General features: G+C 30.9%; 1 protein-coding gene across 3 annotated transcripts in view; it reads left to right on the forward strand.

Moving 5' to 3' along the window:
• The window catches only part of LOC131846619 (FK506-binding protein 5-like), a 54,840-nt gene extending 53,490 nt beyond the window's left edge, over positions 1-1,350 (forward strand). For all 3 annotated transcript variants that reach the window (XM_059195967.1, XM_059195965.1, XM_059195966.1), the window contains one exon: positions 542-1,350. In XM_059195967.1, the coding sequence (XP_059051950.1) occupies positions 542-650 (109 nt within the window). In that variant the 3' untranslated portion in view covers positions 651-1,350. The remainder of the gene's footprint in view (positions 1-541) is intronic.
• Positions 1,351-21,444: the final 20,094 nt, after the last annotated feature.

Here is a 21,444-nt window from a genome sequence, read left to right on the forward strand (position 1 = left end):
ATTAAACACTTTAAATAGACTGAAATAACGAGCCATTGTTAATTAATAAATAAACAATATGAATTGCTGCTTAAGATTAAATTTTGGATAATTTCGTAATGATGCCTGTTGAAAAGTTAACTGGTCAAGCAGGTATACTTTGAAATGATGTTTTCAGTTTTATACTTTGCCAACATTAGTTGGATGTTTAAAATAATTTTAAAATATATGTAGTCACAGCTATAATTACATGTCATGATTACTTTATAGCATTCATATATATACAATATAAGTATTCAGAAGTATTACTTAGAAATATTATTAAGTATGGCCAGTATTCAATAATTCAATGACAATATTGATTTTAATTACACTTTTCAATGTCTAGCATTATTGTAAGCCAAAGAAATAATAATTATGGCTAAAATAAATTGTACACATAACATAATTATAATTTTGGTATATTTTTCGAGTCGTAATAATATAAAGAAAAATTCATAGAATCCACTGCGGTTATAATTAATTGAATTTCGAAATACAATGTTTATTACTTTATTTTCAGAGAGCATTCGGCAATTCCACAAGCTCGCTTGTGGGGGGAGGCACGCGGTACTCCGATCCAGTCGAGGTCCTTTAAATATCTCCAGTGGATAACTGGTACAGAAGATTAAATGCGTAGACGTATAATTAATTTTAAGCCTTAACGTTATTTATTAAAGATAGAAATTTGATGAGAGCAGCGGGGATAGCCTATTTTTATAAGAATACCTTCGTGACGATCCTAAAATTCTTGACCGAATTGGAAGAGATGACTCGAAGCCAAAAATAATGCTATCATTAAACGCAGCGTACTTGTAATGGCTGTAAAAAAACTGAATTCGATGGATACGAATAGTTCGATTGTATTGTATGTAAATTTTAATTGTATGTAATTTAGTTTAAGTTAGTTACGTTAATTTTAACTTTTTTATTGTTTTTCTGCAATTAATTTTCTTTTTCTACAGTTTTATACGGACCTTGTTATACGTATGATGCTAATAATATAAATCTGTGCAATGATGTTCCGTTTTCTATCGCTATCGAATTTAATTATCATTTTCTTTGATATTATTGTACAATACACATGTGATATTACCATGCAATTGTTCGCTAAACTAGTCATTGAGACACAAATTGTCGCTAGTCTTAATTTTGTAGTATCTTTATAAACATGCATTTCTTTTTCCACTTTTATACTAATTTTTACTGACATAATTTTGCTATAAGACTATTTTATGTCTTATCGTTATTATTAACCGTTGTTAATATATTTGTAGGTAAAGAAAACATTGCGATTTTTTGTAAAAAAAAAGCGAATTATGGTTTTATTTACTAATGGTACGTAGTTTAGTTAAATATCTTTTCAAAAACAAATTATTATTAATTGTAAGTTACCAAATGATCAACTACGAAAATATATTATTTTATCAAGTTCCTCTTATAGTTTAAGTACCTATTTATTTATGCCATATTTATGAACTTTGCCAAATGAACAAACTAATTTAGTAGTCACGACTTTACAGTCAATCTATAGTCGTGGTTACTTGTGATACCAGACGCATACTGCGTTTGAGAAGGCGAGTATTTCATTGGAAATGTATTTAATATGTCATAGAAAATTAGTATGATCATCTGTTTCAAAAATATCGAAATCAACAATTTAATAAGACTCTTCTTACTTGTTCTTAATTACAATAGAAAATATTATGCATGTTTTATAAGGCTAAATGTAGTCACTAAATGTTTAATGCATGTAATTTAAAATGGGAAACATGATGAATCTCTTCCTATTATTTTCTGAATATTATCCTATGTTATTTGCTCTCTTTGATTAAATAAATAAATTAAATCTGCTTAAAATAAGCTTACTAATTCAGAGGTAATAATATATCAGAATTTTCCGCTAAAAGTGGTAGTTAATATTTTGTCTAATATTATCAAATATTAAACTTAGCTTATTTAAAAATAAAAATAGAGTTCACTTTATGCTCTCAATAATGCTTGCTACTGTATTTTCTACTATTCTGAGACAATGTTTAAATGAAGTGATATTGTCCTATTTTAGATCTATTTTGGTAAATTGTTGAGAATTCTTCCACGCATCCTATTCTATCATCATAATCATTATAATTATCTAACATAATCAGCTATATATTTATGATAGATAAAGTAATTAAAGATATTTGCTAGATTAATTTATATTAACAATATTGTGTATAAATAAGATAGGGAATAATGTAAGATCATTGAATTTATTTATTGCGGTAGATTGAACATTGGATTGTCTTGATTATTGTTAATTTATAATTAAAACATGATGCATGGTCCATTTAATAGTAATTATAAGTTGTTCTTTATAAACTTTATGTCACTTGTGAAATTATTGTTGAGTTTTATTTAATAAAAACTAAAATTATTAAATAATATTGATTTATTATTCCTTAATTTGTATTTATTCATATATCTATACTAATTTATAAAGCTGGAATGTTTGTTTGTTTGAATATAGTAATATCTATATCCACCAGTCGGATTTCAAAACTCGGTCTACTGAGTTCGGAACTATATGTCACTGTGTGATATAATTCGAGTTATTTGTTTCTTTAGCATAATTTTAACAACATATTTGGACTATAATATTAGGGCACAACATAGTACGTTGACCCCAAATAAATGGGATGAAGAAGAAGCAGACGATGAATATTAGAACACAGTAATGGGATCATTAATAAAATCGGTTAATAAATCCAAACATCACACAGTATACTCTATTACATTTTAAATTGTTAGTCAATACCAATATTAGATCACGTGCACAATCGCCATTTAGTCACAAACTAAGCCGATCTTGAACTACATCATTATTACATAGTATAAGATAAAGTCGCTGTCGCTGTCTGTCAGTACCTATGTATGCTTAAAACTACGCTACGCAAGCTACGATTTAGTAGCGGTTTTTTTAATAGATAGAGTGATTCTAAAGGAAGATTTATATATGCAGTACCTACATGAGATGATGCCGGGGCGAGTAGCTAGGAATACATACTAGAACACTGATATCTTTTTAATGTACACGTAAATTGAATGGATGCTACAGGCAACAGGATCTATACTTTTTTTATATATTTTATAATTATAAAATATATAGCAAACCCGTCCCCCTCTCTTCTCTTCTGCTGCTAAAATTTACTGCGGGCATCACGTTATCATATGATTCTAGTGGTATGCCTCATGCATTGCCATTAGAAGACTAAGATCTTATGCCTCATATATGTGATGATGAGATAAGGCAGTGGCCTTAATGAAGGACTACTTCGATAAAATTGCTAGTTATAAGACAAAATTAGATCATTATCATGAGATAATAAATTTATAAGTACTTGAATTATTAAGAGGCATGACAGCCATTATTTAAATTACAGTTTAAGAGGCACTTCAGAAGGTAATCTAATAATAATATTTTATTTTATTTTATTATGTTATTTTATTTAGGTACTTTGTAAAAAGTCGTCTGTCTTATCTACATATTTCAGCTGCGAATAAGTTTGGTTTGTAATCTGTGTTTTAGTCAATAGTAGTGAAATTACAGGATAAGGGGGCGTGACATTGTAGTCCTCTGGGATGACAACACATGAGTGGTTTCACAACAGTCACATGATGTCTGTTTTGCTATTCATGTAAGTAGGCAACGGTTACTGCTTACAATCATCTTTACAATACATAGAAAATAGGTAAATAATAGTTAGACAACAGTTAAAAACTATAGCCAATACGTTTGCCAATACGTTTTTTCGTAGATGGTTAATTCCACGTAATTTCACACTGCAAATCTTATTTATATTGCGTAAGTTTCTACTTGTACAGTCTTTGAGTTTTTTAAAACTTTTAGTTGGATCGCATGCAAGTCTGCGGTCACGTACGGACACAAATAAGGATATACGCTTTCCTCCCCCCCTCCCTCTTTTACCCACACCAGCCCCCGGAAACCGTAAAAATCTCTCTTTAGAATAGCGGAACAACGAAACCCTTTCTTCCAACGGCAGACTACTCAACGCTTAGACCACGTATCTTCTCGGAACGTTAGCACATTTAGGTTATGCACTGACGATCCATGTGAACAGATATCGTCAAAATAATATGTCATACATAATTTATTATAAAGTGGTCCGATTTCGATGATTCTTTTCTTCCTCAGATGGGTACATCTGGGAGTTCAAATTCTTGTGAATTTCAACAGCTTCAGTTTGCACAAGAAAAATACGTTATTTCATATTTATTTGTACATTTACAGTTTCATTTTCTTAATATCGCAAGGAAGCAACTTTAAGGTACCTATAACGTATTGAACATAAGAAGGAATATCAAAATTATATGTGTGTTATATATGTAGATAAAGTCACTTTGAATACATCGTCATAGTCAGACTTTATTTTTCAAGCTTAAAATGCACAGATTTAAGCTAAGGTTACACGAGGTGATACGAGGTTTTACGTTCATTTTCTTTTTATCTTACACCTTTAATCTGAGAAATGCATTAGTTCGATTTAAAGGAACAGTAAAGAGATTTTTATGATGCTGACGTTCATGATTAAAATTTGTTTCCGTCGACAGGAACCGCGAACCATATTGTAAGCCTAATCTAAAAGACTTTGTTTGTTTATTGCGTGTCATGATATTTGGCATACAGGTAGGAGAGAGAATATAAACTACTTTTCTCCTCTAATTTGTCCTGTTGTAAGAACTATAATAGTTTTAAACAATTATTGTAATTATATACTAGTTAATTAGCTGATTAAGAGAATTTGTATTATCATAATATTGTATCAAAAAGGAGCACTCTTTTCAATTGGTATCTAATGACAAGTTATCATTATAATCTGTAGAGAATCCACATTCCTTTATAGACGTTTAAAACAAGATTCATCTTGCTATTTGCTGATAATCGTCCAAAAAGTCCAAAACGCAATAGTTTTTATTTCAGAATCTTTTATATTTACCACTTCACAAAAATGTTACAGAACTGTCGGTTGTATGCCAAGAAAATGAAATGTAACTGTAACAAATTACAGCCAGTAAACATTGTACAAAATTCAGTAATAGTCACGAAACACAATGAGCCTGGAATTGGACCAAGGCAAAACAAATAAGACCAGTAGTCTCAAGAGACAGTACCGGTAGTAATATCTTGAAAAAAATTAATTTACGACTATATTCTACATGAATTCTTCAATAAATTAAATATCAAAGAGAGTCAAAACTGGAGCAAAGATAATATAATTTAACCGAAATTCTTACTTTATATTAATAAAAAATAAAACTTCTTACAAACCTATTTTAACTATTAAAGACATTTTCTTTCAAATGAAGAATTAAACTTTTAAAATCCCCGACGTAAAAGTTTGTGAAGTTTCTTCGTCAACTAGAAAATGTGTTAATAGTTTTTAAACGTTTGAACATTTATATATTATAGTTAAGAAGCATCTCAATTACGAAAGCTTTCAAATAAAAAAAAACTCACTGAAATTTGGACATCCAAAGCGTTAACCCTATAACAACCCTCTTTTGTGGAGGGTCAAAACCAGAAGAAAAAAACATAGTATATTGGTTTATATGTGTACCAAATGTTAACGTCGTAGAAGTAGAATTTATTTCGTAGGTAGTGTAGATGAACGAAAATGAAAAAATTGACGAACATAATGTTATTTTATTTCCCAAATATATGTGTCCAAAGTATACATATGTAGATAATAAGATAAAAATATATTAATTAATTTTGGAGAAGTACAATAACAAAAGTGTGTCACGAGATTTTTATATATTAGATAATACTATCCTGACTACCTGGACCTGACCTGACCATCACCGTGAATGGCAGTCCTCTACCATGCGTTTTTCCAGAAACATTTTGCCACGCAAAACCACATTGTGGAATCACAATGGTATCATAATCATAATGATCACCTCCCAGTAATAGTATTTCCGAACCGATATGATATTGAAACCTTCACGAGCTTATACCTTGCCCTGGTGCAAATTACATCGAACTGACAGCAGATTTGACATATCATAAGAGTCTGTAATAGACCTACATGAATAAAAAATTTTGATTTTTAGTATGGCCCAAGAGCACCCCTCTTGGGCGGCGGTAATCACTAAGCATAAGGTGCAAGTTTATATGTGTAAAAAACGATGATTGGCGCTTTTAGGCTTTAAGAGTAGTGGAATTTTATATTGAAATGACGATGTCTCTCTATGCTTGTATTGCGACAACTGATTGGCGGGCAGACACATACACAACTATAACAACGTTCCTTTATAGACCAACCACTATGTTAAAATTGCCGTATTAATTTGTGTTTAATGGAAATACTTCTTGGTTACTTTCGCTACAATAAATAGACAGTCTCACTGGCGCCCGGCCAGCGCATCCGTCACGCCATGAAACCGCTGTTGTTATCCAATTATTACCTCGTGCATCGTGCTACAAGATCAGCTTCATTTGCTCTCATTGAAAGTTATGAGGTACGTGTCTCTGTAATTGATAGTTTTTTTATATAATTGGAAACAAGCTAATTGCCCGCAAAAAGGAATGTCTTTTACTACAATTTTGGCAATTGAGCATACGGCCTATCTGATAATAATGTAGCCATTGTCAAGTATATACTTGAATAGCATCGCGGCACTGTCGTTTATTGTCGCCTATAGTACACCTTATGCTTTGCTGTTTAATAAAAGTAAGGTAACATACCTCGGTACCCTGTTATTTCACTGCTATATTTCCGTTTTCAGACTGTATGACAGAGGACTAAGTGCTCAGGGATTCCACAACCCCATTTCTCCAGATCCGTTCTATCCATACCATGCGGCTCCACCCATACACTGTTGACATTACTGCTGCTCGAACCAAACGATTTGCATCATTTTTCCTTATGCGAGCAACTAAGGTTTAGAACTCTCTCCCAGCGTCTGAATTTCCTGGCTCTTACAATATTGGGTCTTGGCGTATAACAGCTTAGACGGCATCATTACTTAATATTAGGTAAGATTGCGGTCAAACGCATTCAAATTTAAACATATTTGGCATCGTATAAATGCAGACAATATTGCATATAGTCTACTTCGCTAAAATCGAATTATTAACTCATACATTTGACTACAAGTTCAACATAATTTGATCTACATTAACAGTTATAGAGCAAGTTCGACTCAACGATGGATATGTACCAGAATAACTAAACTACAATAATTTCACATGACAAAATTTATGTAACTTCATAAGAGCAAATTATTTCAAGAATTAAAGTGTTTTTCATAATTCGATTAATGTACTACAATTTTACTGAAATGAATTAATAGAAAAAAATAGGTACAAGAATATATAATATAGAAAGAAATCTTATAAGATTACTTTACTGCGAAAGCATATATTCTGTATAAGCCTTTTAAACGAATCGGTTTTATATAAAAAAATATATACACTTACGAATTAAAATTGATTATTTAAGAATGATCAGGGTGATATCACGGGGTCACATGATAACGTGATGTTCGTAATGTTGTTTTATCATTATATAGCGACAGTTACTACGTACCATCAGGTGGGCCGTTAGCTAGTTTGTTACTCCAATTATATAATTAAAAGTAAAAACACTTCTCCACGAGTCAGCATTTCAATGTAGCACACACTCTCGATTCACTAGAGAAATCTTAATAAAGGCCCAACTCCCCCGTGGTAGTTCGTTATCCCCCGTTGAGAAAGGCGTATTATCGCCGAAGAGAAAAGAAATACCCAAAATTGCCCTAATCCCCGAACGTGGAAGTATTCGAACGATTTGAAATGGGTCAGGTCAAGCGATTTATGATCTAGCAAAAATCTTTAACTTGGTTTGCACTTATTTTTTAATATAACTAGTAATTTTATTCAGTTTCGAATGACTAATATTTATGATCTTTTTTTGTTTTCTAGATGCATTCGTACTATAGAAGTACCAAATTGTATTTATAAAAAGTGATATAATTTTATGTGAATCTGCTTGTTCTATCTAGATCCATGTTGGTTATGTAGTTGACTTCTATTTTCAACGGTCCCATATAAAATAGAAATAAAAAGTTGTATTTTGTATATGTCTATCTAGTAAACTACATATATAATAATTGAAAAACTACAAACATAAAGAAATGTGTAGCCAATAAAACTTAATTGCGTAAATTTTTAATTAATACCTATTTATTTTCAGCAACAGTTTATTTGCGTGTATTATGTCCTTAATATATGATATTATTAAATGATACGTACTATGTAGCTTGTATCAGTTTATGTCTACAACATATTGTGCTTACCTACATTATTATACTTTATTAATAAATAAATAAACCGGAATAATTAAAGCAGTAGTCCCATAGTAAGCATAGCTTGTGTTATATGTACTAAACAATTGATATAAATACTTAGATATTTTTTTTGTAAACTCATATATATATAATACATAGAATACGCCCAGATCGAACACAAATGTTAGCACCGTGCGAGGAATCGAGCCCACGACCATCAGAGGTAAAGCGGTGTACTAAACCGCTAGACCACCGAGGCCATCATGCGACATAGTATAAAAGTATGTACGGATTTCCTTATATATGACAGTGGGGTAATTACACTTAGTTACTATGAATTAACTTGTCTATCTAAAAGAATGAAATATAAAGGTGAAGTATAAATGAATAGACAATTGTATAATAAACGACTACAAAGACAAATCCGGACTAATTCGAGAAACCTCCACTTATTAGGTAAGTGTTGAACGAGTCGCGAATGACAGGCCGCCTTTGGGAAATCTCCTGGAATCCAATTAAAGTCGAAGGGCGGCTGTTCGAACCTTCAACGTACCGTCGATAGCCGAGAATCGAAGGGAAACACTCACAATGTCATACAATAGACCCTTCAGCTCCCTCGAGACTTCAGTCGCGTATTTATGGGAATCAAAAGATAGGGTTTCCTTGTTCATGGCAGTTGGAATAACTTTTGTATTGTTGTTCTTTTTAAAATGATATTGGATCCGATGTTTTGTTTGTGATATTTTATTATACATTTTTATATACTAGCGGTGATAATCAAATATAGGATTTGCTGATGATAAGGAGTTTGTGAAAGAACGAGTAATACTTTTTGGTGTCGTCTTGATATGGAGTTTGTATTTAAATGTCTCGTGCGTCAGAATCTATGAAATAATTGATCGAAACGATTACAGTCGTTTATATAAAAAGCATCACCGAAGTTATAAAATATATTATAACGCCTGTTATGCATAAATGAGTTAATTTCACAAGGAGAAAAAATTTTATGCCTTACCAGGCGGCTGTAATAATTTTGTACAATCTATTTTAAATTAAACATTTTAAAAGCAAATTACAACTACATTACTCGTATATAATTTTGTACGAATCGTTAGGTTTTTATAGGTTATATATTTATAATAGTTTATAATAGTCAGGATTAGATTACACATTATTCATACATATAAATAATCCCTATAGATTTGTAGGAAATAAAATTGCCAACTTTGCGAACATAGTAGCGGATAGCTGTAAGTCTAATAAGTGAATTTACGACGGCAATCTCGATGTAGACACAGCGGAAAGCCGTGCTGTTTGACAGTTTAACACTGGACGTTTAGATAGCTGCTATAATCGGATTTAGAATCGCCAGCTTATTGCTACGTTACATCCGTATAGTTGTACTCGTATACGTAATGCTTTAGATACTTTTCAGGCTATTATTGTTGTTTTGCTGGTAATTGTCATCTTATCTTATTAATATTATAAATGCGAAAGGTTGTAAGTCCGTGTAAGTGTAATGTTTGTTAATCTTTCACGCATAAACTACTGAAAGGATTTTAATGATACTTTATAGTAATATTGCTTATGCATCAGAATAATACTTAGATTTTATATTGAAATTTACACGGGTAGAACCGTGGGCACAGGTAGTATATAATAATATAATTTATTTATTTCTCCTCACTAACATAGATGACAACAATACATGCAGTATAGTAGTATATAGTATAATACAAGGCTTAAATTTATATACAGTACGCGTAAATTGTAAAAAAGTAATGCATTTAGTATATGGAATCCATTATAAAATATACCCATATACCCAAAGGCCCTAACCATATCGGTTTAAAATATAGTTGGGACTGTGTAAGTTGTCGAGAGATAATAAATTAAAAAAATAACTTCAATAAATAATATTTTATAATTAACAGTATTTTACAAATACTACACGCACCAAACCTTTATGTAAATACCTTTTTAAAATTTCGTAATCGGTTATCGCATGGAAAATACACGACCGATCACATTTAGTAGAGCACGTGGCTGAAATTATGTTTTAATGTGTGTCCTTGTAAGTTTTTATTGGTAATGATAGGTTATATAACACTTGAAATAAGATGGAAGACTGCATTGATGGTACTTAAAGAGATAAGAGGTGAAAATGTAATCATGTGGTATTATCATCAATTTCCATACGAGCGCCCAATAATTACGTGCAAGTATACAGACGACACTTATTTGATGTTCTATAGAGAAGATATCCTTATGTTAGTGCTGCCTAAGGAGGCTCTCATTTCTCTTGGACTGGGTCTACTCAACGGTGTCGTTAATCGATTTCCAGAGCTACATATATGTACCTCTAATTTATTGGATTTTCGTAGGATGGTATTGGATTACTTAAGTGATATGTAGGTATATTTCAAATTGTTTTTGTTTTTTCTGGAGTGAGGATATTGGATAACTGTAAACTCGCTTAGTTTCAAACAAATAAACAAAATCTCGGGTCACATTATTTGTTACTGAACATCTCTGAAACGGCTTGACTAACTTGATGATATGAATGTCTGCGAATAGGTCGTAGGCTATTTTATTAGATGTATTAAAATGGATAATATAGCAGGAATAATATTTTTTTAAAAGGTACTTGAAAGTAGTTTTTAAATGTAGATTTTTTTAAGTGGATGGAAATTAAATCTTTTCTAACAGATGCTGCATACATTACAGCAAAACATGAAAACAGAAACTAGAACAAAATTAAATCATATGTACACAGAAAATTCGCAAATGAAAACCTTTTCGGCGAGTTATTAGATGTGTGAACAAAATAAAGTGAATGGCGTTGCCGGCAACTTTGAAAATTTCGTTTCGTTCTTGGTCCCAAAAATAGTTAACAGAATTAAGTTGAGTGAACGCGAGAGGAATTCCGACGAGTTTCTAATGAACCGTCGGTTGAGAATTCCACGTCCACGAGCGTAATATGAGCAGTCGACACTAAAAAATAATAACTGTGGACTCTGGGCGGGCGTAATCCAAGTAGCAATGCTGGTAAGTTTTGTGAGAATACTCATATGCTCACACGACATTCTCCGACACCTCTCGGTGCAAGCTGGAACTAACCTGAAAGGTGTACGTTGAATATAATGTTCCAAATTTAAATCCATGAAATAATTTGACATTCGACTTTTTGACATACAGGCGTTGAATATGACAGTCTAAAATTAAAACGTCTAGAAATTGTTAGTTAGTTTCATTATGACGTATTTATATTTTTTAAATATTCCGCGGCAATTTTTTGTTGCACATAATTAAAATAAAAATTCACCATGTTATCGGATTTTTTAAAATATTAACTGATAAATATATAGTTTGCTTGGTTTGTAACTATTGTTAGAATAGAAAATTTCTGCTATTTTTGTTAAAGCGTTTGAAGCAAGACACTTTCACATTTTCATGTTATATATCTAAGACAGCAACATTGTATAGTACACTGTCCATTATAGCATAAAATATGAACAACTATTTTCGTATTCTTTACAACTTCTGCTTGATTACGTAATATATAATATTATGTTATCTGTGGTAATAGTATGTAATAATATGTGTTGTAAGAGTGTCCACTACTCTTTTAAGGAATTAAGAATTGTTAACTTTTAGCTTGTATTACATAATCTAACATTTCAAGTTAATATTATTTAATTTTGTATACAAAACCTTTGTCTATAAAGTGAAAATATAAGTAAAAACCTCTTGCATTCTAGTTCAAGTCTTAAAAAGTGGAAATTTTAATTTTTACTCGACTCTCTTCAACAGACATAGCGTTGACTAACTAGACGTGTTAAAAGCAAGACAAAAAAGGACTACACACATTGGCATCACAAAATCTGTGTGTGAAATTTCGAATTTTAAAAATTGGAACGCAACAATCGTGAACGGCGATGCGTCAAAGCGTCAAAGAGGCGTCCAATTTCGCACATACGTCGGACGAATATGATGCCAACCCAACGGGTAGCGGTCTGGTTGACAGGCAAATATTTTTACAAGTTTTTTATTTGAACTCCATCGTAATTTAATTGGTTATATTTTGATGGTATTTATTCAGTTTGTCAAGTATTGCGTTCACTATGATGTCGATAATTAACAATGCCTATGAATACCCCAAATAGGTGAACAGTTGTTACAAAACAATAATAATGTGTTTATATTTATTTGTAATTATCTACATGGTAAATTAAGTTTAATTATATATACATTTTATTTAATCTTTTTTTTCGTTTGCTTGTTTTTTTTTATATTGAACATTGTTGAAAAGCACTGAATAAATATTTTTTCTTTCTTTCTTTCTTTCTTTCTTTCTTTCTTTCTTTCTTTCTTTCAATAATAAACGTAGTACTGACACTATGGATTTTTTCTTTTACTTATATTTACTTTACTCTTAGATTATTTATACCGAACTGAATTCTGCACACAATATCGTGGTTCTATTTAAAAACAATTCTGATCAGAACTTTATTATGTAAATAAAAATAAACATTACATCAATATACATTTTATATCATAATTAATAATATATATAAAAACGATTTTATTTAATAGATTTAAATATTTATGGATTTACTTCAATTTTATGGGCACTAATCATATTAATCAAATAAAAATATAATGTAGTTGTTATTTCACTTAGAAACTAGATGGCGTTGTAGTTACTGATTTGTGGTTTAGCGGGGCACGCTGGCGAACGATTGCTGTTAACGCTAACATAGTCATAATAGTTTAGATGTATGTATATCTACGATTCAATTTTCGATAACCTGAATTAGGCGTAAAAAAATTCTATAAGCTCCTCTGCATAGGTAGCTCTGTATCCAATATTTTAGCATCCGAGCAGTTTTCTTTCTAGGCAGTGTTGCACTTTGAAAGGTGTGTTATGATGGTTTAATCAGCACGGAGGCTGTCACCGAATCCTGCAATTCTCCGTGTATCCGTGTCATCTCCTTAGTCCTAATGAATGGTTATACAAGAAGTTGTACTAACTGTGTGACACGTATGTCACATGACGGAATGATATCAATGGTGGTGTTTACGGTAGCCACTTTCCATTAGGTGGGTTGTCTACTTTTTAGCATCCCAGTTACATTAAAACATATATTTTAAGTAATGGGTAAACAAATTATTTCCAGGTTACAAAAGTATTATATGTAAATGCTTATTTCGTTTCTAAAACTTGTTATGTTATTTGCATTTATGTTAAATATTTTGTTATAGCAACTTTATTATACTACATGTCTGATTCTTATTTGTTAAGTCATAATTCTATTATATATAAGTATGAGGAATAATAATAAATAGTCAGATAGACAGACACACCCGTCTGTGTGTCTGTTTATTATCTTCACAAAATAAATACTGAACTGATCATAATAATTTTATATGAAAAGAAGTAATATAAAGAAGATAGACTTAAGATATCCTTTATATGAAAAAAGCAGACGACGGCGCGGTATAAAGCTAGTTCCTAAATAATTAAGTTGCTTGGAAGAATTCGCTATTTAGAGATAAGACCGGCCGTTGTTACATCTGCTATAGTTTATTTATATAGCTGTAGGTATACATATACAACTGTGTTTGTAGGAGAAACAATAAAAAGTTTTCATTTATTTCACTCTATAACTACAATATTAAATTCATTTAAATATGGACACATATCACTCTCTAATAATATTTACTAACTAGCTGTGCCGCCACTTCATCTGCGTGGATTAGTGACCTTGGATAGCATTTTTAATAACCCCTTAAGATTTTTTTTTTTTTAATTTTGATTGTCATATTTGTTCTTACAACAACCCTTCGGCAACTACGACTACAACGGCATAAAAAATAAGTTTCAACTGTCTAGCTTTATAAATGACTATACTTTTATACAACCTTTCATCCCATTTTTTGTTTACAACCCTTTTTTCGCGTTAAAAATTGGCTTCAAGTTCATTCTCAGGGTATATACTATCTGTGTACCAAAATTTCATTTACATTGATTCAGTACTTTTGGCGCGAAGGCGAGATAGGCGGATAGACAGAGTTACTATCGCATAATATTATTATATTTCTAATTTTTATGTAATATATGTTCTAATACAAGATTCTACTTCCATTACAAACACTCCACAAATCTCTCCTTTTTAATATAGCTATAGGTATATATGGTTATTATTATTACCATGTTATTTTATATTTATAGCCTATGTTATGATATTATAACTAAGAGTACTAGAGTAGAGATTGTTTTTACTGCTCATACATATAGCCTTTAGCACAGACATGATAAATGCAAATTTTATTATTTAATTTATGATTGAATTATTTTATAATTTAATTTAAAGTATTATAATTATGCAGTGCTTAATAAAATATTTATCAACTCTACCATGCCAGTTACCTATATTTACATTTCACTCAGTAGGCCGAATGAAACAAGGCATATGACACATAGTATCCTAATCATACTTAACCCTTATACTGCTGTAGTTTTATTTGTCGTAAAGATTTTTACAGCTTCCGATCACCTCTGATGTCGTAGCTATGTCCTATTGCCAATTGGCAATAAACCCGACCTTTCCCGACGAGGGTTTCAATGAAGACCCGCTCATATCGGGTCTTAGAACAATATAACTGGGGATTTCTCATCTTGACCGGAATCATCACCGTTTGATGAACGTACAAACCTAAGTGGCGATTGTGTACAATTTGCTGACAAGTTCGTTTTCTAGGCAATAAAATTAGTGCTGCTCTGATTGGATAACAACTTTTGATAAGAAGCGTTAATACTAATCAGTATTTTTTTCATCACTTTTTTATTTGTATCGATCTGGGTGTTTCTATGTATATTATGTATTATTATATTTTAATAGAATAGAAGTTTTTATTATTTTTAAAACTTATGTTTTTACAATATTTACAGTAAAAAATGTATACACACAATTTGTTACCGCAAATATTATAATATTTACGTTTTTCCCAACAGGTATGCATGAGATGCTGTGACTGCATTTGACTCACCCTGAAGAGGATTTACGGGTGAAGTAGAAACAATTGTCATCAAAGACGAACGTAGAAATTTCATTATATTCCCGTACATAACTATATAAATACATTAGATTACAATAAAAAAATAATAATAAAAGAATGTCAATTGTACTGATTTTTTTTTATATATCACTCTATAACAATACTAATATCATAAATAGTAATAACATATTTAATACATACTACAATCCATAGCGTCAGTTACTATTTCTAAAATCTAATGTTGGAGGAGCAATACATAAACACGACAAACGATCAATAAATCTGATACGGAAAGAAAGAAAACAGAATAAAGCAGAAATGCATTTTTTGTATGTTTATTTATATTGTTGTATGTTTATGTATTTTTTTAATGTATTTTTATTTTAATATAATATATATAAATAAAAATACATATGTATTTTATTGATCAATAAATTATGGTACAAAAGGCGAATGAATGCTATAGACATTCTCAGCCAGTAAACCTTCGGGAAGTGCAGAGGATACTTGATGATGGCATAATATTGATTAAATAATTAACTCATTAATTAAATGAATTTTTATGTTTATAACTAGCAGCAGCAATACCGGAATGGTAGTAAGAGGCATTATTGACGATTTCCATTGTATAAATTTAGTATTTTAAATTGAATAATAATTTTATTCATAAAATAAATGAATGCTAAGCTTTGTAAACTCAAATTATGGAAGAGATTTTATGTCTTGTAGGTCTATTTTGATCCTCTCAATCGATATAATGTTTTTATAACTTCACTTGTCCTACTTGAACTTACTGATACTTTAGTATCCTAACATTAGCTAACAGCAAGTGATAGTCTCGTTAAAATAAGTCCAGCCGTTTTAGAGATTATCAAGAACAAACAGATAGGCAGTCAAAAATTTATTTAATCATTTTTAAATATAAGTGCCGCACATTTCTTACGCATTTATTGAAAAGCTGTTAATTTGAAATTGCAAACAGATACTGTAATTTTATTTATTTGCACCGTTTAATTTCTTTGATAGTATCTATACAAATTTTATCCACAGTTCAGATTAATATGTATATTTCATTTGAGTATTTTTTATTCGTGTTATTTCCTGAATAGATGCAATTGTGATAAATATCTAATTATGAATGTCCCACTTGGTGCGTGGTATCTGAAATGTGATTTCCTGTCATAAACACATACGGAGGGTCACGTGATGATAAGGTTATGGTGTTTATTACATTCATTGCATTAATAATAAGGTTAGGGGTTGGAATACTATTGTCATAATCACATACTAGCGCCCTTCACAATCCCGGGCGAGGCCAATTTGCTATGTTTATTGCATTTCTCTTTTGATTTATCATGATTGGGGTGCCATTTTATATTTTGGTAACATTTGTTTTTTTTTTTACGAATGAATTACGGCGGCTCAGTCGAATGTCTGTTCGAAATTAAATAAATAAATCTTGACTCAAAGTCAGTGATGGATATCGGACGATGCTTATTGTAAAATAAAATTTATTTTATTTGTGTATCTATTTTATTGTACGTAGATGTAATTTGTATGATAAAAATAAACGTAATTTTTACGAGTAGCTGAAAATAATGTTGTTTATATTAAATATAAATAAGTAATGATTTAAATAAATGGCTATTATAATAATTTAATAGATGTGATTTTAATTTTGAAACAATGATTGTTACATTCACTATTTATGTATTTTAACATGACTGACGACACTTTTAAAGGAAAGGAAAGTGGTAAGCGCTTGTTATTATGTACAGTACCTAGACAACGTATAATAAAATAGCATAGTTATAGCAAAATGTACTTTATACATTGTTGTTTTTTATGTAATTAGAATATAAATATACCTGAAAACACTATGAGATCACTTTATCATGTGATACCCGTGATATCATGGTGTTTCTTGTATTAGCATTTCGGAGGACTAAGATGTTATATCACATGACATGGCTAATCTCATTTTATAATTAAAGCACAGGTTGAAACTAAACTGTTTAGCGACTGAATATATGAGACCGAGGTACTCATAGAGACGACATTCGGCTATAAGTGTACTAATTACTGAGATATATTTTTCGTCAAACAAACATTCTCTCAATCATCAAGTTACTGTTTGGGGAGCAAATTGATCGTTTGTTGCGTATAGTTAACAATACAAGAACTAATCGCAAGTTTTAGTTGCTTGGCCAAACGGCAGAAAACGGCCATCGACGCTCCGGTCCTGTCCGTCCCAAGTTTTGATTAGCCGAGACTCTTACCCACTCTATCCTATTATTAGAGCGGACATAAGAATTTTTTACTGACTTATGGGTCAGAAGAACAAAATTGTCAAAATCTTTTCATATATTCTTTATGCACAGATAATACTTATATACTATACTTTAGAGATAATGTGAGCGACGGTGAACTTATCCCTAGAAAAGATCTTTTCCAATCAACTAAAAATAGTGACATAGTGGGGTTATGGAGTAGGAGTGATAACTGGTACAAAAAAACAACTGAATAAAATATGAATTACTGTTTCTTCAAAAATCTTTCATACACACAGACACACGCATGTACAATTTTCTATACACTACTTTAACTGTCTTATCTATTTCTGCTGTCAAACGGCTTGATTTGAAATAAATTAATCGGTGAAAGGGTAATAAAATTACAGCGTACAAAGTTATGGCAAATCAAATAAATTCAAACAGTATATTAGAAGATTTATGTGTAAAATAATTAGTGCGTAATCTATGTGGCATTAAATATACAATTTTTTCACCTTGCAATTAATTGCTTGCTCTGCTATATCATCTCAGTGCTCCCAAATCTACTGATCTTCGATGTTCCTTTTGCTTGTTTATTGCTCACTACCCGTTAAATAAACTGTACCTATTTGAACAAGTCAATTAGTTTTGTTTAGTTGTCCCGAATGGCCTAGTTGCGATTGAGTTTTGTTAAGTTTATTTTCTAAGTTTGCGAAATTAATCTCATTCTGTTTTGGGGTCACACCAAAAGTTCTCGTTGCGTACCTATTATCAATCGCGCTCACTTCGATAGCAAGTGGATTTATCGTATTGTATACGATCATTAAATTGGATGTTTCAATGTTCTCGTTCTATTCTCCTGAGACTGTTGTTTTGAAGAAACTAAACAGTTGCAGTTTTCTATACAACGGGGTTTTTCTATATTCCAATGTCCCTTATAACCGTCAGATATTCATATTTATCATGACAGTTTCAATTTTGTAAATGTTTGATTTCTTTCGTTTAGACTTCAGCGTCTTTATGTACTGGCATGTTACTTCGGCTTTACACGAGTGTAAGTGACGGTCGTCGTATCAACATCGTCATCATCATTTTAGTCTGGAAGACGTCCACTGCTGAACAAAGGCCTCTTCAAGGCGCTGCTTAGATGCAATGCTTTCCAGCTATCTTGACCAGATCATTGTCGTTGGACGTCGTATTCGGTAGACATATTTAGATAGAAATTGAAATTGCTATCAGCAATAAGGTAGAATTATTGTATGTACCTACGTATTATTTCATATTCAAATGTATTTTAATTTTTTGTATAATTTGCTTCTCGCCGGCTTCGCACAGGTGTATATGTATTATATATTTATATATACTACACTATATATAATATACTATATTTATATAACTTCCTCTTGAATCACTCTATCTATAAAATAAATACGCTTCAAAATCCGTTGACGACAGACAGACAGCGACAGCGACTTTGTTTTATTCTATGTAATGATGATGAACTAAAACATTTTCTATCAATCATTTATATCAATAAATATAGAAATTTATGTATATTGAAAATTATTTTGTGGTATAGAAGTAGTGACTGAGAAACACAGGGATGAAAACAGCGACTTAGCTTTATACTGTTTATAGATAATAATAATAATAATAATCTCAGGACAATTCACACAGTGCCATCTAGACCCAAGTTAAGCTAGCTAAAGCTTGTGTTATGGGTACTAGATAACTGATACATATACATATATATATTTTTTGTAAATAAATACATATTATACATAGAAAACACCCAGACCGATACAAACAATCACATGAATACAAATGTTTGCGCCGTTCGAGGAATCGAACCCGCGACCATCGGTCGTAAAGCTGGGCCGCTAGACCACCGAGGTCTAGCGGTCTAGCACATCGCTTTAATAAAAAGTATACTGCAATCACAAATGTCACATTATAAATTATATAGATATTTTTATATGACATTTGTGAATGCAGTATACTTTTTATTACAAAATTGTATCTAGATGTATCCGACTTCTGTGTATAATTTTAATCCCTAATAAATTTCAACTTATTTAGAGCTTACAGGAACTGTAGATTTTCCTTTAATTTTGTAATTCAATAACGGACTCAAAAATAATACCACTTTGTTATTTACTAATGTTTATAATAAATAATTTTACGAAAGAAAAATGTATTCTTAACAATGTAATTAATTACATTTCAAATTTGTAATTTTTATATAAATAAAAAGTATAATATTGTTAGCCAAGAGAAGAGAAAAAAAAATATTGATAGAAGACCATGAAGGTTTTATATTCATACTTGACCAGTAACTTTTAAGTTATTGTTGTCAACTAAAAGGTAAAGTCATTTCCTGTTTTCTAGAAATTTATAAGTAAACAAAAAAAAGTTATGACGGTGAAAAACGTACGTTGTAACTTTCCATCATATCTCCAACATAAAATGACTGTAACTTGAAAATAATACGAGGCAAAGCTAAAATAATTTACGAGGGTACAAGTACGAAATGTCGTTCCCGTGTCGTTGTCCCGTAAATCTTTATATACCACAGCTAATGCTGTTTGTCCGACTTTGTGTCAATGTTGATTATGTTACTTATGTAACGGAGGTGTGGTGGGCACTCGACGCGCCGCGCGCACGGGGCCTATAACCATTGTTACTCGATTGAAATTCAGTCACTACAACGTAAGCTGTTTAGTACTTACAGATCAGTTCTCAGAGGACATTGTTCTTACTTCTTTATTAATTGGTATTGGTATAGATTTTAATATATTATTATGTTATTCGAACACCTTATCTCTATTTAATTTGTTCTTAGATTTAATTACGGTCAAATGGAACGATTTTTTTAAATAAAAATCGGCCAATATTTCTTGCGTATAAAGTAATTTTCTATAAGGACTTTTTCTGCGTTAAAGAATTATCCAATATAACAAAAAAGGTATATTTCTCCTCTTATTATATTAGTTAAAATAATGACAAAATATTTTTAGTTTATCCATTACAATAAAAAAATCTAATCATTCCTAATATTAGTTAAAAAAATTACAAAGGAATTTATAGTTTATCGAATACAATCAAAGATTAAAATCTTTCCTCTTATTATAATATAGTTTAAAGAGTGACAATTTCGATAAACTTATTTTAGCTACTGAAATGTTATCTTTATAATCTAAAGAGATATTTTCTCAATATGAGTAAAAGGGGGACCAAACGCTCTAAAAGATTAAATATATTTCTAGAACGTTTTAGTTCTTATGATCGTTTTTAAAGAACTGGATTGGTAAGCAAGTTGATGTTCTCCTGATGGAATGTGTACATTAACTTCTAAATAATACCAAACTACTTACAAAGCAATATGTGGGGCAAATAACTTAGTAGAAACATATCAAATATAACTTTTTACAAAGTCCTCCTTAGTTTTGACGTCTCGGTCATTACTGAAGTCGTGGATACAAGAAACTCCCAACAAAATTTCACTAATAAGTACATTCGGTTCTGAGATCTACGCCAGAGGCCGTTGTTTATTTCCATTGAGAATTTGCGAGTACCATTACGAAAATGAGATGTATCGTTTTGAATACTGATGTATTTATTGCAAAATTGCCTCTTACTGCTCCCATAGGTGAGTATGGAATGTTTATTTTTATTGCGGACAATATTTGAAGAGGTTTTCCTTATTACAAATCGCAATGTCGGATATCTCGATATTGTTTCACAAAAATACATCGACTTT

The sequence above is a fragment of the Achroia grisella genome, unplaced genomic scaffold, assembly GCF_030625045.1.
Source record: "Achroia grisella isolate CSIRO2021 unplaced genomic scaffold, CSIRO_AGI_Agris_v1 utg511, whole genome shotgun sequence".
Taxonomy (NCBI): Eukaryota; Metazoa; Arthropoda; class Insecta; order Lepidoptera; family Pyralidae; genus Achroia; species Achroia grisella.